At 41.0% G+C, this 17,477-nt stretch overlaps 1 protein-coding gene and 1 long non-coding RNA gene across 3 annotated transcripts in view; one reads left to right on the top strand and one right to left on the bottom strand.

Moving 5' to 3' along the window:
* LOC131189279 (uncharacterized) overlaps positions 1 to 8,810 on the top strand; it is a 54,008-nt gene extending 45,198 nt beyond the window's left edge. For both annotated transcript variants that reach the window (XR_009152965.1, XR_009152966.1), the window contains exon 4: positions 7,689 to 8,810. This is a non-coding gene — a long non-coding RNA (uncharacterized LOC131189279). The remainder of the gene's footprint in view (positions 1 to 7,688) is intronic.
* A 1,812-nt stretch (positions 8,811 to 10,622) lies between these two features.
* Positions 10,623 to 16,577, bottom strand: NENF (neudesin neurotrophic factor). Its single transcript, XM_058165355.1, has 4 exons — positions 16,261 to 16,577; positions 14,438 to 14,498; positions 12,185 to 12,288; positions 10,623 to 11,889 (listed from the first exon to the last, which is right to left on the bottom strand). The coding sequence occupies exons 1-4, from the start codon at positions 16,414 to 16,416 to the stop codon at positions 11,713 to 11,715; spliced, it is 498 nt and encodes a 165-aa protein (XP_058021338.1). The 5' UTR covers positions 16,417 to 16,577; the 3' UTR covers positions 10,623 to 11,712.
* Positions 16,578 to 17,477: the final 900 nt, after the last annotated feature.

Genomic DNA, 17,477 nt, shown 5'->3' with positions numbered 1-17,477 from the left:
TACTGCAAAATCCCCATTCCATCCCCACTTCTGGGGAAGAATATTGCAAAATCTCCATTCCCAACCCACTCTGGGTCCAGTTCTCCGAACTACTCAAAATTTCTGCTACCGGTTCTCCAGAACCTGTCAGAACCTGCTGGATTTCACCCCTGCCTCAATGTCCTGCAGGAAGATTACATTGAGAGAAATGAAATCAGGGGCTTGCTGCCTGATGCCACCTAGTAGATAAAAATAGGATTCATTTCAAAGGCACTTCAGACAAGTATATCAACGAAGGGCTCTGTTGGAGTTCAAGAAACCAGCATTGGGTGTAAATCCTAGCTTCTTAGGAAAAACCCTGACTACTAGCATAAGAAAACATGTTGAAAAATATCCTTGCTCCCAACGTATTAGCATGGGCCACAGAAGAGAAGTGTCTTTTCCTTGCAAGATATTATTTGGGTAGGCAAGAAGAGCCGATGGCTGTTATTTTGATAGACTGCATGGCTATGCTTTAGGATATGCTTGCCATGGGTCGTTCATTAAATCTTGTAATGTAGCAGGAGATTATAATAGACATTATAATGAACTCATTGGAGAAGTGGGGGAAAATCAGCACTGTGGTAAATCTATAAATATGTTAGGAAAAAGCCACTATGAATGAAGGAATTATTGCGAACTCTATTAATGCTCATAAAAGTGTTTAAAATAAGGAAGGAGGATCCATGTGACAGTTATTTAAGGCACAGATGAATGTCATCTTTTACCACACTGCATGTCAAAACTGTCAACATGGCTTTTTAGAAATTATGCACTAAAAAGGAAAAAAAGGGAGACTTCATTGTTGTTTCAAATACTTCTGGTTCAAACCAAACCCTGCCTTCCTTTATTTTAGAAACTTGACAACCCAGAAGCTATTTGCGCCATCAAAAATAGGCTTTTCTAGGGTACTGCTCTGGTTGCAAAAATGTTGATGGCCATTCAGTGTGAGCAGGGAAATGGTTGAATCTAGTAGCGGTCTAGATTTTCTGCATTCCAAATTGATTAGCTCCCAGTTGTTCATTGTGTCTTTACCTTTCCTTTTTCTCTTTACTTAGTGAACTGTCTGCAGCAATAGAGAGCACAACTCAGGACAAAGATTTGGCTCCCTCCCCCCTCTTTCTCTTCTTTAGGCTTCTTTAGCTCATTTTCTCTTCTTTAGGCTTCTTTAGCTCATTGTCCTTCAGTTGGTTGCTGTGGCTGATCTTCCAACTAAGCCTATTGTGGAAAGTCCAATACACCCAAGAACACCAAGCTGGCAAAGTTAAATGCACAGAATTGTTGCATTCAGTCAACAAAGATAAATACAGATCTCTTACATTGACTAGAATGGGAGTCAATGCATTGAATGGGAGGCAAAAGCAGGGGTCTCCAACCTTGGCAACTTTAAGCCTGGTGGACTTCAGCTGGCTGGGGGATTCTGGGAGTTGAAGTCCACCAGCCTTAAAGTTGCCAAGGTTGGAGACCCCTGGTCTAAAGTATTTACTTTGGGTAAAAAGATGCCCAGAATCCAATGTATTTTTAAAGTATGCATAGAATAATATAACAAGTGATTCCTGTTCATAGTCATTTGCAACAATTCCTTAATAAGTATAATTAAGACTGAGTACCATATTTTAATATCAATTCTTGTGAAGGTGAGCAGAAAAAGAAAACATCTGATTCTCTTAAAAGAGGTCCCATTTACTTATATCATTGAAAAGCTGATTCCAGCTTGCAGCTTCCATATGCATTATTGTAACATGCATTTTGTAAGGCAGATTGGAATATATTTTGCATTGCAGACTCCTCAGATTACCAATTATTCTGGAAAAATACAGGTAATCGTCAACTTACAACAGTTCATTTGGTGACCATTTGAAGTTACAATGGCACTGAAAAGTGACTTTTGATCATTTTTCACACTTACAACCATTGCGGCATCTCCATGATCATGTGATCAAAATTCAGATACTTGGAAACTGGTTCATATTTAGGACTATTGCAATGTCCACAGTCATGTGATCACCTTTTGCAACCTTCTGACAAGCAAAGTCAATGAGAAGGCCAGATTCACTTAACAACAACGTTACTAATTTAGCAACTGTGGCAAGAAAGGTCATAAATTGAGGCAAAACTCATTTAACAAATATCTCGCTTAGCAACAGATATTTTGAGCTCAATTGTGGTCGTGAGTCGAGGACTACAGCAAATAGACCTAGAGGGAAAGAAAAACCTAGAGACATATTATCTCTGAGAAAAAGCCAGCATCTATTGCCAAAGAATCAACCCTCCGAACATAAAGCTCTTCTGTTCCTGCATGCTGACGCAAGCCCCACCCTATGTTGCTGCTGGATATCCCACCAGAATTTGCAATGATACCAACTGCCAAGAAATGCTGAGGTGTGGAAAACGCCAAGTGATCCTCTGTGAAGAGATCACTTATTCAATCTAAATCAGGTTAATGGGGGGATTGAATGCGACCACATGTTTATTGGACCTGTGTTCCTCCTGGTTGGTACTGGCCACTCGGGAGGTGACACGAGGCTGGCTCCAGAAAATTGTGAACGCTTCTTTGATGGAGGGTGTTTTCCCTGCCGCCTTGAAAGAGGCGGTGGTGAGGCCCCTCCTCAAGAAGCCTTCCCTGGACCCAGCTATTTTAGCAAATTATCGTCCGGTCTCCAACCTTCGCTTTGTGGCAAAGGTTGTCGAGAGTGTGGTTACACAACAGTTGCCCGAGTACCTGAATGAAACTGTCTATCTTGATCCATTCCAGTCCGGTTTCCGGTCTGGTTACAGCACGGAAACAGCCTTGGTCACGTTGGTTGATGATCTCTTGAGGGCTCGGTCCTATTAGATCTCTCAGCGGCTTTTGATACGATCATGGTATCCTGCTGCGCCGGCTCGGGGGACTTGGAGTGGGGGGCACTGTTCATCGGTGGTTCTCCTCCTACCTCTCCGACCGGTCGCAGACGGTGTTGACAGGAGGACAGAGATCGACCCCGAGGCGCCTCTTATGTGGAGTGCCGCAAGGGTCGGTTCTCTCGCCTCTTCTGTTCAACATCTATATGAAGCCGCTGGGTGAGATCATCCGTGGTCTTGGGGTGAGTTGTCATCTATACGCTGATGATACTCAGCTCTATATTTCCACCCCTAACCACCCCAATGAGGCTGTTGAAGTGATGTCCCAGTGCCTGGAGGCCGTACGGGTCTGGATGGGGAGGAACAGACTCAGACTCAATCCCACCAAGACCGAGTGGCTGTGGATGCCGGTACAGTCAGCTAATTCCATCGCTGACCATTGGGGGCGAGCTATTGGCCCCTACGGAAAGGGCTCGCAATCTGGGCGTCCTCCTGGATGCACGGCTGTCTTTAGAAGATCATATGACAGCCGTCACCAGGGGAGCTTTTCATCAGGTTCGGCTGATACGCCAGTTACGCCCCTTTCTGGATCGGGCTTCCTTATGCACGGTCGCTCACGCCCTTGTTACATCCTGCCTGGACTACTGTAATGCTCTCTACATGGGGCTCCCCTTGAAGGGTACCCGGAGACTCCAACTGGTCCAGAATGCGGCTGCGCGGGTGATAGAGGGAGCTCCTTGTGGCTCCCATATAACACCCCTCCTGCGTAATCTGCACTGGCTCCCGGTGGTCTTCCGGGTTCACTTCAAGGTACTTGTTACCACCTTTAAAGCGCTCCATGGCTTAGGGCCGGGATATTTACGGGACCGCCTACTGCCACCATTAGCCTCTCACCGTCCAGTGCGCTCTCAAAGAGAGGGCCTCCTTCGGATACCGTCAGCTAAACAATGTCGGCTGGTGACCTCCAGGGGGAGGGCCTTCTCTGTGGGGGCTCCTACCCTCTGGAACGAGCTCCCTCTGGGGCTTCGTCAACTCCCCGACCTCAGATCCTTCCACCGCGAGCTGAAGACGTTGCTGTTTCGAAGAGCAGGACTAGCATGAACGTAGTTTTAAATTGGGGTTTTAAATCAGGGGTTTTAAACAGGGTTTTAAATTTGTATTTAAAAGTTTTAGGCCATCAATTGAATTAATTTTCTATTCTTTTTGCTGTTTTATATGTATTATATATTTTCTGTTGTTTTATTGGCTGTGAACCGCCCTGAGTCCTTTGGGAGATGGGCGGTATACAAATATAAATATAAATATAATAATAATAATGATGATGATGATGATGATGATGATGATGATGATGATGATGATGATGTGGGCAAGACTGAAACTAGAGCTGGAGCTTTCTCCAGGACCTCTTCTGAGCTCCAGATACCTTCATTGGAAATGGCCAATGATAGTGAAGGAGGGAGGGAGAGCTTCACCTACTAAGACCACAGACTGGATGGGCAGAGCTGATGAGCTGAATTAAGACTGAAAACCAGAGGTTTAGCACCCACTATCTAAAATTTCTTGTCCATGCTACTATGAAGGGGGCTATAAAGAAGATCAGGAATCTGAATCATTTTCTCTCACTTCCAAAAAGTTGTTTGGCTGTTACGCACACACATATACGTGTGTATACATGCACGCTCCCCTCTTACATCAGCCCTTGCATCACCCTTTACAACTTTAGCTAGGTGGAGTGGGGAGTGGGGAGTGTCAGTCTCCTATTCTGTTAACTCTTGTATGGCAAATTCTCAAGGAATTCCAACCAGCCATCAGCTTCAGTCATAAGTCAGAATTATACTTTTAAAAATACTTATCAGCAATAAAATCACCAAGGTATTTTTTTTTTTACCAAATTAACAGTATACTTGAAATCTTAGGTATCTTTATTTATGAATAAGTCTCACAAAGATAAGATTTACTTCTGATGAAATGTGTATATAGGATCAGAAGCAGGGGTCTGCTCTGGAGCAGAGGTCTCCAACCTTGGTCCCTAGAGTTCCTCAGCCAGTTTTGCTGGCTGAGGGACTCTGGGAGTTGAAGTCCACAAGTCTTAAAGGGACCAAGGTTGGAGACCCCTGTTCTGGAGGATTGTTATCATTTTCTGCAGAACGTTCTACAATGGCACTGTATTCAATTTTTTCCACTCCTTGGTTATCTGTAAATTGGAAAGCACAACTCTGCCTTCACCAGTTTTGTTCTTTCAAACTCTAAGTTGGGTATTGTTTTCAGTTTGAGGAAACAATAAATATTACCATCTCAAGACTAGATTTCATAACAAGTCAGGATGGACTATTTTTTGAAGTCTGTGTATGTATATATGTGTTTGTACATTCCAAAGCAAGCACGCCCACCCACACCCAGCTTCTGAGGAAGGCCCCTCTCTACCGTGTGACTCAGTGCTGAAGCAGGAATTCACATTATCAACCTTCACCAAGCCTAATAGCCTTGCACAGGGTTACATCTGTTTTGCACGTTTGGTACATATTGCAGCATTTAAAAAGGAAAACACAAAAACTGCGAGTCATCCCCCTTGCATCAGACTCTACATCTCGCTCCAGATTCTCATTCCCTCCTGTTTGCTTGACTTTCGGCAGTAAAACTGAGTAGGAAAGTTGACCAGCAGAGAGAATTCTCTCTCTCTCTCTTCCTCCCTCTCTTTCTCTCTCTTATCATGGGATTTGCTTAACAATAGCAACTGGAAGTGCACATCACCAAGTAATGTGGTCACATGATGTTGAGGTTTACAACCACATTGATTAATGATGGAAATTCCTGTTTCAGTTACTGTGGTTAAAACAAGAACTACCTCCGAGTCCAAGGAAGAGTTCTCAGATAACCTATTCTGAGTCTAGTGACTGTTTCAGCAGAAGATAATTCCTGGACTTAATAACCTTTGATTCTCTACAGGTAAACCTCAATTTGGTTGTAAGTCATTGCAGTTGTAAATCGAGGCACCATGCGACTGGATTTGATTTTTATGACCATTTTTATGATGGCTGTAAAGAGAGTCATGGGTTGTAAAGTGAATCATGTGGTTGTTAAGCGAACTACATGATTCTTAAGCAAATCCACTGTATACCATACTTGCTTTTTTTTTTTTTGGTTGGAAAATGGCAAAAAATGACACCAAATGTGGATGTCATGACCATGGAATACTGCAGGTAGTCATGAATGCAAGCCAGTTACCACATGCCCAAAACTATAATCACATGACCTGGGGACATGATAGTCATCACTAAGGACAGGTCATAAATAGCTTTTTTTAAACATCTGTCATAAATGGCTGGTCATAAATCAAGGACTACTTGTACTAGTTAAGTGACAAACGAGTATTTTGATTGATTTTGTGAGGAAGGAGTAAAACTGAAATGGGCTGGGAGATTATATTCAGCTCATCAGTGGTGTAGATACTTCTGAACTGGGTGAACAATGGACTAGACTTGGAAGGAATGCTGTTATGAACATATTTTATCAGAATTGCCCCCTTGTAAAGATCACTATGTGCGATGTGAGCTTTCCCGCACTCACCAAACAATCCATAGATAAGGCAGCTTCCTGTGTTCCTAGCTTGGTCAAAGGGAATATATTTGTGCAGAGAAGCACGTACATTTTCAAGTTGCACAGAGGGGGAAACAGGTTCATTCCAGGCAAATGAATTTGAACTACGTTGACTTACAATCCTGAATAGATTGGCAATGTGGGTAATTGGCCTGGTTCCTATACCATTTAATATACTCACAGGGCTGGAAAGAGTTCTTCAGCCTATGGAATATGACTCCTGCTCAATGCATACTAAGGACAGCACAAATCCAACTTAAAGCATCCTAGACAAATGCTTGTCTTCCCCCATCCAAGCTAAGACAGCCCATCCCCTCTCTGGGTAATTGGATCCCCTGTTGAATATACTCTTGAAGAGGTGTCCTCCTAACATTCAATTGACATCTGCCAGCCTGTCATTTGAATCCATTATTCCGGGCTCTGCCATTCTGGAGTGATAGAGAACAGGGCTTCTACTTCCGTGTAACATCCTCTTTGATAATTAATTACCTAAGAAATATGTGGAGGAAAACAGGGATATTTTTGATACAATTTCTTTTATCTGATTTCTCTTATAATTTGTTTTACTGCCTGTACTGAACCAGGGCAATACCAACTGTACTTTTTAAAAAGGCAACACTTGTATGCTAGTGCACACACACAGTGTTGTCAGGTGCAAGAGCACCAACCTAAGATACAGGACTCATTATGAATAATGGGCTACTAAGGGGTAGAGCTTCTGCTCAAGACAAAATATTCCAAAGCAGCAAGTGAATTTTGCACAAGGCTCAGCTTAAGAGTTTAGATCAAACTAGGGCTGTCAGTTCTGACCTGAAAAAAAATCAAAAAAACCATTGGGCAGAAGCAAAGAGAGTTCTCATTCTAGCAGACATCTAGATTTTTGTTATATGACTTACCAGTTTTGCACGTTAAGATAAATAGTCCAATAATTCTCAATCTTGACATTTTTTAAGATGTGTGAACTTTTAACTCCTAGAATTCTCCAGCCAGAATTCTCTATAGAGCCAGAAGTCCATACATCTTAAAAGTTGCCAAGACAAATGGAAGTTTGTAATTTTGGAAAAGTGTGTGTGTGTGTGTGTATATTATGCACACAAATCTTCATAAATTAAATATATGTAAACATTTATGAGAATTTAAATGTGGGATATAGATGCAGATGAACCTTTACATATTAAGTGTATTTGTAATGATTGCGTTGCTACTTATTTTCTTGTCTTTTTTTTGCAAAGTGTATCACAACTGGATGGGATTATAAGAAAATCAGAAAAAAACTTGCAAGTTGGAAAAAGTTATTCATTCCACAATTTTCTGCCCTATGATCTATTCCAGTGCAAGGGAAGCAGATGTGATTCAGCTTAGTGTGATGGATCATTTGACATTCAAGAGCAACGTGCAGTAACTGAAGAATTTTTCCTTTATTTTCTCATTATCAAGAAATATTTTTAGATAATGCTCGATAAAAGGTGTTATAAGGTTTGAGTGTTTTTCCTTGTTCATGTTATTGTAAATATGCTTGTGAAGAGGTTGGGCAACCCTTTGATATAGTATCAGCTCCTCCACCTGTGTGGCTTCTTCTACTTTAAATCTTAGGAAATTGTATAACTGCACGTTATATGGCTACAAGCATGATTACACTTCTGGTTTCTGGGACATATAAGGGCTCTGGGTTAAACTGAAATGATGCAAGTATGTCTCTTCTGGTATATTTCCTGTGGTGGCTAAGATAGTCCAAGGAAGTACTTACTAAAGGCTTTATGCATTATCAGTCTACAGTTTTAACAGAACACTTGAAATTTCGGTCTTTCCAGTTACCAAATGCCAATTATTGTTTGCCAACTGTATTTCTAATAGTGTGGCATTGCCCTCTAGTGGCTTGAATAGATATATGCACATTGTTCCTAGTCCCAAATAATAGTTTTATTTTTTTTAAAAAGTAGTACTTAACTTTGTCAATAAGATGCAGCAACTCTATCATCATTTTTCCAATTTCTGTTTTCATCTACCCAATGTAACACATTAGTACCCTACTCAAATTTGATAATCCTCAGCATTAAAATCCATGAAGGGTATTGTAAAAACAGACAATTTTTTGTAATCTAAATCATGTTTGTTGATCCAAGTGAATGAGCCTAGAGCCGTGATGGCGAACCTATGACACGTGTGCCACAGGTGGCACGCAGCACCCTCTGTGGGCATGCAAGCTATCGCCCCAGTTCAGCTCCGCCGTGCATGCGCTCGTGCCTCCCACCGGCCAGCTGGTCATCAGGTTTCTGCTGTGCATGTGCAGGGCAGGGCACGTGTGGGGGGCTGTTCACGCATGCGCAGGGTGTTGTGTGGGGGGATGCATGTGCAGGGAGTGGGGGCTGCGAGGCTGGCCGCACATGCAGGGGACCACATGCCTATGATGGGACAGGGTGCACTTGCATGGGGGGGCCGCACGCTCATTGTGTTTTGGGAACGTGCACTTTGGGCACTCAGTCTGGAAAAGGTTCGCCATCACAGGCCTAGAGAATATATATCATAGAAGGGATGGATTTAGAGAATGTATAACATGCAACAGTTGCTTCGTGTTCATTTCCTGAAAATGGAAATTAAAACAGTACAAATACTAATCACAGTGACATTTTCTGCATATTTTCATATCAGTTTTCATTCAATTGGATGAGAAAGATAAATGGAATTTGCTTTCAAACTTTCTTTGAGATAGAAGAGAACTTCCATGAAGATGTTAATAGGTGGAATATGAGGTTTTGCACTCAGTATGAGTTAGCCAAGAAATACATATGAATAATCTGTTTTTCACTGCACTTTCATCGTACACTCCTTGGCTTCCCACACTTCTGGTTAAATATTGTGGGAAGGTATCAATAGGAAAACTTTCCTGAACTGAAATTTTAGAATAGCAACTCTCCTGCCACTAAGAGACATTGCCACCCTTGAGTAACAGTTGGCTGTCTCCTCTTGGATAAATAAAGAGAAACCATTCACTCAACTTCTGGAGAATTGCAAAAGGCCATGCATGTAATAACCTCCAAGATATTCCCAGTGCCTGAAAAGAGAATAACCTCTTTACATCTACGAAGATGGAGCCAGAAACATTTTGGGGGTATTTCTCCAGAACAGATGAAATGTAGCACTTCCAGAGAGCAGGGCTATCCAGTGATGTGTGGAGACAGCAAATTTGTTTAGGCTAAGGCATTATTTCATAAATGCTGTAATCAAATAATTGCAAAAGGTATTTTAAAGCAGATATATGGATGTATGAACCTTAATTGATTGCTAATTAATGAAATGAAGCTTTTTTTGTCAGGATATACTGCTGTAGATTTTACCACATCTGTCTGATGCCTAAAAATCACCTGGGAAAGAGAACATTCAACCCATTTCAAAGTGCTTCTCAAACTGACTGGCAGGACTGAAACTTGCTTTAAGAAGAAAAAGGAAAAATGCATGGCAAGGCAGAAATAATTACCATATTTTTTGCACTATAAGATGCACTAGACCATAAGACGCACATTAGCTTTAGAGGAGGAAAACAAGAAAAAAAAAATCTGCCTCTGCCTCCCAGCATCCATCCGATATTCATCTGGCTAGCATCCTTGCAGCAAACACCAAACAGCCTGGTCAGCTTCAACACGTTATCGCAATCCCAGGACGTGGGTCATCAGGCTCCACTCCATTGTGCCCACCACCGGTCAACTGAGCTGAACTGCTGACACCACCGGGGAATGCTGGTGCCTTTGCTGCCGAGCAGCTGATTGGCGGTTGGATCAGCCTCCCGGAATACCGCCGATCAGCTGTTCTAGCTGGCAAGGATCGCTACCGCTCGCTGCCACCATTCACCAATTGCTATCACCACTGCCAGCAATTGACGATGGCAATCCCTGCTGCTTAGAACAAATGATCAGCGGTATTCCAGGAGGTTGATTCCACCGCCAATCAGTGCTCGGCAGCATAGGCTCCAGCATTCCCCAGTGGCCACTGCACCAACCCCCATCCCCCCTGCTGCAATATTCGCTCTATAAGACACAGACATTTCCACCCACTTTTGGGGGGAGGTGGGGAAGTACGCTTTATAGTGTGAAAAATATGGTAATATATCACATTATCAAATGAGACATGATATTCTTTTGATATGACCAAAGTCATTTAATGAGGTAGACTTGAGTTTTAAGATTATTTTATTTTGCCCATAAGAAAGGAGTAACAAATGGAATACAATCAGATACACACGAGGTACCAAATATCAGAACCACATAGTCAGTGGTTAGTGCATCTAATAACCTTTATTTCTTCCAGTTGAACTATTATTGGGTGTCAAGAGAAGGAGTGAAAAGCTATGACAGTATAGATGCAACCCAAGCCATGCTGTGCACATTGTACTTCTGCTGCAGAATTGCAGACCTGTTTTTTGTGGAATTCAGTGTTAGCAAGAATTATGTAAACACACACTAGCAAGTGTATCCATTTGAATACTAAGATGAATCAGACTTTTGATATTTCTAATATTACATAAAAATTGTATTAATTCAATCTTAAAACAATATGCAAAATAGGTTAGTATTATTAATTTCCTGTAAACATCTTCTATGTCACCTTGCTACTGCTAAAAACAGTAGCTCTATATTCCTCTGCTGAGACTTATGCCCTATGTCTCCTCTTTATGGACTTTACTACAAAGCAGGGAACTTCGTAACAGAAAGACACAGACTTTCTACTACTAGTTTGTGGAAATAATGCACAGTTGGTTGGGAAACACTCAAAGGGAACTCCCTCAAAGTTCATATTGACTGTTGAGTAGAAGAAATAGACAGACGGACAGAAGTCACTGCCCTGGAAGGGGACACAGGTGACAGCCATTAAGAATCACTATTGCTAATAGCCAATTATTAGCAGGATGGTTTGTCAAATTGTATATTTTATATGGCCATGAGGATTTTGAATAAGTAATGATCAGTGGGACTGAACATGGGAAAGTTTTTCCATTTAGTTAGCCAAATAATTAGCTAAAGAAAAATAACTGCTTCTCCACTGATACTGAAACAGAACACTTCGCTGGTCAAAACAATTTCAATACATACACTACACTTTTATCATGCGTATCAATATTACTAACTAACCAATGGTGAGAACATGATAAAATAGAAACGATCATCCTCAAAAGATATTAAGCCACTTTAGGTCCATTATATTCTTCAGTTTTTAGATACCTTCTTGGTTCTTTGTAGTAGTCATGGGATTGCCAAGTTATTGTTAAAACTCATCCTTAATAGTAAAATGTGGCTGATCTTCAGGTTTAAAGTTTGGGTTAGGACTGCCATCTTCATTGAGAATTCTTCGGGCAGTGTAGCCAACAATAGGATATTTGGTCTTGTAAACGTTACTAAAGGTCTCATCCAGAGATCGCAACTGCTCTTCTGTGAGTCCCGTCTCAACGAATTGGAATTGCGTAAAGAAAGATGGAAAGGGGAGGGACAGACAGAACAAAAACGATTATTGCACACCTCCATGCTATGTAATGTGAATGCAAAGGGCTACTAATTGTACTGAACCAGTTTTTTCAGAGCTCTGTACTTTTTGTATTTTTAAATCCCTCCCCAATCCCACTGTCTTTAATTATCCTGTACTTGGATCAGATCACTAGGACCAATAAAGCCACGTGCAAATAAAACTATTCCTTAGTAGGACTTCAGATCAAGTTATGCTGAAAAGATCTTTTTCTTACTGTATCATAAGTGAGATCTACTGGATCAAGGGACATTTTTGCAACACTTCGGGTTGAATCTTTGCCAGCTAGTGCATTGTATGGTGCTCCTTTCCCATAAAATTCTGTTGGGGGGAAATAACACAAACAGCGGTTAAGCACAGGACTTAAGATTCTTAAGATCTCTCTCTCACACAGACAGACAGTCTGAGGTATTTCGAAGATTACACTCTTTTAAGAACAACTATTGTAAATTACATCCCAGGGACTACATTGTTCACAAGCCTAGAATTAAGCGTTGATATATTTTGAGACTTCTAGAGATTGGTTTGTTTTATCCTGGCTTTGCATGATGTCAGGCCCTAAAAAGTTCTAAAACTAGTAAGCATGAAGCATGTTATCTTATCTTCAACTGTGTATCAAGAGAAGGACGTCCATGATTCAGCTTGTCTTGAACCAACTTTAATACAATATAAACATCCTAAACTATTGAAATCTTCCAACATTTTAAAGCCTTAACAACAACACACAGAAAGAGCTGGCATATTATAAACAGTCAGTAATCTAAGAGGTAATTTAGAGTGAAATGGTGATCAGACAGAGAAAGGGAAATAAAAATGGAAGTAAAGTACACTGTCTCTCCAACTAGGGAGCAACCAATGCTTGACTACATTCTGTGAGCTGTTGTCCAAAATACTTGGAAAATACCAAATTGAAAAAGGCAACCATACATTTGGATGATCCCAAAATTGGGGGAAAGAAAATGCCCACTGGAAGCTACATTCACAGAATATAACGACTTACTTCCAATTAAAGTAAGAAAGATAGAACCTTCACTCTGTGTCAAATTTCTGTATTATGTGGTCTTATACCGTACAAGGTGGAACTGCATCTTCAACTACTATCTCCAGAAGTTTTTCTCAAAAATACTATTTGGCCAAAACTTCATGTCATGAGTGGTAGGAATCCAATAATTGGATTCCCAAACTTTCCTTATACAACTGCCCATTCCCAGCTATTTGCCTTATACTTCTATATACATGCTACTTATGTCCCTTTTTAATAACCTTGTGGTAAAGTATGTGAATGAAGCATCTTTTCCCACAAACACTGTGCTGATAAGATATGGCCAGAGCTATATTGATGTTGGGGACTATTCATCCATATTGCTTTATGGATTTATTGCATAATAATTTATTGCATAATTGTATATTAAAACTATTTAAAAGTTATCAGATGGGATTTTGAAATCAGCTATTCAGATTTGGATTTGGTTGCTTAATCTTTTGAAGCAGCAATAGTTTTCAAACTCTTTATATTCCTCTCAGAACCCTGGTTTGAAATTGAAAATGAGTAAATGCAAACCAGGCAGAAATAATTGAGGTTTGGAAATCCAGGAGGAAACCAAGTAGGAACTTGCTCCCCTTGGTTTTAAACAGTGGCAAAATGAATATCCCTGGGGCAGCAACACTCTCACAAATATATGAAACTATTGCTACATAGTTACTACAAGCTTGCGGCAAAGACAAAGACAGGAGAAGATCTAGGTTACTCTTCAGATGAAATTAGCACAGAGGGCTGCTGAATGAATAAAATATGGCATTATACATAAGTGTTGTCCTTCTAAACAGATATTGCAGAAAATATAACTTTTGTAACAGAGTTGTTAACACTTGGAACTCACTACCTGACTCTATAGTCTCTACTCAAAACCCCAAAATATTCAACCAAAAACTGTCTACTATTGACCTCACCCCATTCCTAAGAGGACTATATATGCATAAGAGCACAAAAGTGCCTACCGTTCCTGTCCTATTGTTCTCTTCATTATAATATTATATGCATACTTTTACTTATACTTTTACTTATATATACTTTTTCTCTCATGATGAGTTATTTTTATGTTGATGATTGTATATACTGCTGTGACAAAATAAAATAAAAAAAGAGCAATCTGTGGCCTTCTTAGCTGATGTTGGACTACAAGTTCAAGAATTGTTCACCATCAATCATGTTTGGAGCTGATAAGAGCTGAAATTCAACAATTGGAAAGGTAAAGGTTATCCAGCTCTGGGAATTAAGAATAATAAACATCTGGGGGGAAAACGTAGCTAGCAGCATTTATAAATGAGAGAAACACCTTTTTTCAGCATATCCTGGGGCAATTGCCTTTGCTCGTTAAAAGAGCCATCTGGTTGAGGTGACAACACCAAGATTTACTTACTGTGAGCCATACTGAAGGGGGGGGGCATTCTGCTTGTAAGTTGATCTTACCTTTTCCAGAAGTGACATCAAACACCACACCTTTCACAGCTATATAAATAGGTTCATCCTCCTGAAAGTACAATTTATTTATTATTTATTTAATCATATTTGTATACCGCCCTATCTCCCGAGGGACTCAGGGCGGTTAACAGGCACTTAAAAACACATAAATACAGCATAAAAACAATATTAAAAAACTTATTCTAAAAGCCCAATAACTAAAAAATATATAAAAATAAAACCCAATTTAAAACCCGTAAATTTAAAATCTAACTCAGTCCTGCGCAAATAAATTTATATACTTTATCATGAAATGTACTGATAAGAAATACCAACAGCATACTGTTTACCTAGTCATTGTTTTTTTCAAGAAAACCAAAAGTCACTTATCAGAACTTGAAGGTTCTTGTCTTTAAAGAGGAAAGCCTGTTCACATTAACAAAGAGACGCTACAAAAAAGTCTACAGAATAAACTTGAGCAGAGAAATCTCCGATTGGTGTAAATAAAAAGAAAAGTCTGTAGTACTGAATGTACTAGATATAGAGTGGTGGTTAATGGGTGAGGAATTTGTGGTTCTCCAGAAGTGGCTGATGAGCTTTATAACCCAAATCTCTTTACTCTTGGCCATGATAGTTTGTGTTGCTCAGTGTTCTACTTCAAATGCAGCTGGAAGGCCCTGGTTTCATTGCTTCTGAAAATTTCTATATCAAATTCCTTTGTTAATGAAATAAAAGCAATAGAGTTTATCATATCCATTATGATATAACGTGCAAATGAAAGATCTGATTACTAAGGTATAATTAGTTCCCCTTTTTTTGAATGAAGAGGAGCAACAAGCAAAAACTTACTGCATACATTAGGAAATGCCTTTAGTATTTACAAACAACCTTGGATTTCTTTCTTTTGTCTTTAAGTGTCCTTATGAGCATAAGAAACTCTGTCCAGTTTATCACAAGGGTATCTATGTTGCATTTTTTAAAAATTATATAACTATAACCCAGAGCTCCATGTTGCCATGAGCATCTTTCTAAAGACCCCCAAAACAATCCAGAATTAGTGGGGTTTCTAATCATGGCCATTTTTAGAAACAAAATTGCAAGTACTTAAAGGAACTCATTTTTCCCGTTAAAATGCCAGGACTCCCCCCAAACAGACTTTAGGTGCATTTATTTTTGCATTGCAGTCGAACACTACACAAACGTACCCCGAAAGCAAGGAAAAGATGCTACAGCAAAATTTTGGAGATGGTGTGAAACCTTACTGCTTCGTCCTAACCCAGGAGTCTGCAAACTTGGCTCTTTTAAGACTTGTGGACTTGTGGACTTCAACTCCCAGAGTTGAAGTCCAACTCTGGGAGTTGAAGTCCACAAGTCTTAAAAGAGCCAAGTTTTCAGACCCCTGTCCTAACCTAACCCGCAGCATCCCAATTTGGGCAGTCATGTTTTAATGCTGTACAAAAATCTTCCGTTACTCTTCCTTGTGGTTTATCAAGGCTGATTAACTGCAAGGCAAAATATGTTGCCTAACAAACTTCGCCGAGTTCAAAGAGCTCCCCGACTCTCCCTCCGCAGAATAAAACTTCGGTCAGTTCCAGCCGAAAGCTCCAAGGCGGGATTCAAAACGCGCAGAACTGCTCGAGTCCTGTTGTTGCTAACTTAAGTCCAGAAGGCGCAGCTCTCTCCGAACAGGTCGCTTCTGCTACCTCTTTTCCCGAGACGAGACCGTCGCCGCCGCCCACCCCCGAGAAAGCGGCTCGACCCGGGCTTTGCTGCCGGAGAAGGCCCGTCCCAGCAACCCCCAGGGGGCAGCCTTTCCGAAAGCTTTGCCGTACCTGCCGTCCGTCGTACCTGGCTAGCTCGTCTTCCGTGAAGAGCCGCACCGGCCTCTGCGAGGGGGGCGGCTTGAAGCGGAGCTCCTGCTCGCCTGGCGCCTCCTGAGGGCCCGCGACGGTCAAGGCTAGCAGGGCCAGAGCCAGGCGGCAGGCCATGGCTCTCGGGCGGCGGGCGGCTTCCAAATCCGGCCGGGAGAGGAGGCTGGCGAGGGAAACGCCTTCTCGGGGCTCCTCGGCCTTGCGTTGTTTGTCTATTCACCCACCCACATTTATACGTCGCCTCAGCCCGGAGGCTCCAGGCTCAGAGACAGTCCTTCCTGTCCCTTCCCTTTGCTTAGTTCGAAAAAGCCCTGGATGACTCCCGGATGAGAGGATCCTTCAGCTATTCAAAACAAAACAAAGTTATACGTTATACAAGTTATACAAATAAATAAAATAAATCAAATCACTGGCGGAGTGGGACAGGAGAGAAGGGGAAAAATCCCTCTACTTTTTTTTTTTTTGTTTACATTTATACCCCGCCCTTCTCCGAAGACTCAGGGCGGCTTACAGTGTATAAGGCAATAGTCTCATTCTATTTGTATATTTTTTTTACAAAGTCAACTTATTGCCCCCCCAACAATCTGGGTCCTCATTTTACCTACCTTATAAAGGATGGAAGGCTGAGTCAACCTTGGGCCGGGCTCGAACCTGCAGTAATTGCAGGCTACTGTGTTCTTAATAACAGGCTTTTACCAGCGTGAGCTAAACCGGCCCCTTGATTAATTGTTTGACCGATTAAAGCAACTTTTTTAAATTTCATTTTGTCACAACAGTATACACAAACATCGACATAAAAAAAAAACATCATAAAAGAAAAATATATAAGTAAAAGTATGCAACAGCTATGTTAATTTGATATAATGAAGGGAACAATAGGACAGGAACGGTAGGCACTTTTGTGCTCTTATGCACGCCCTTAACTTCTACCTTGCAATGCTAATGTAAAGTCTAGTTGCAGATATAGAATAAATGACTCCGGGCACTCAGATGGTGCCGTTCGTCCATAGTTCTGAATTTAAGATTGCCTATGTCGGAATAAGGCCGTAAATTTAATTAAAAGGTAGTACAAGTGAAAGGAACATTTAAAAATAAGTGTAAACATTCTTTTATTCTTGGGTTTTGTGTTACGTATAACGGGTTATATTGTTAAAGTGGGTAGCTGAAAGCCTCTGCCG

This window comes from Ahaetulla prasina, chromosome 1 (assembly GCF_028640845.1).
Source record: "Ahaetulla prasina isolate Xishuangbanna chromosome 1, ASM2864084v1, whole genome shotgun sequence".
Taxonomy (NCBI): domain Eukaryota; kingdom Metazoa; phylum Chordata; class Lepidosauria; order Squamata; family Colubridae; genus Ahaetulla; species Ahaetulla prasina.
Note: the sequence above shows the minus strand (reverse complement) of the source record. Positions and strands in the feature narration are given on the sequence as shown.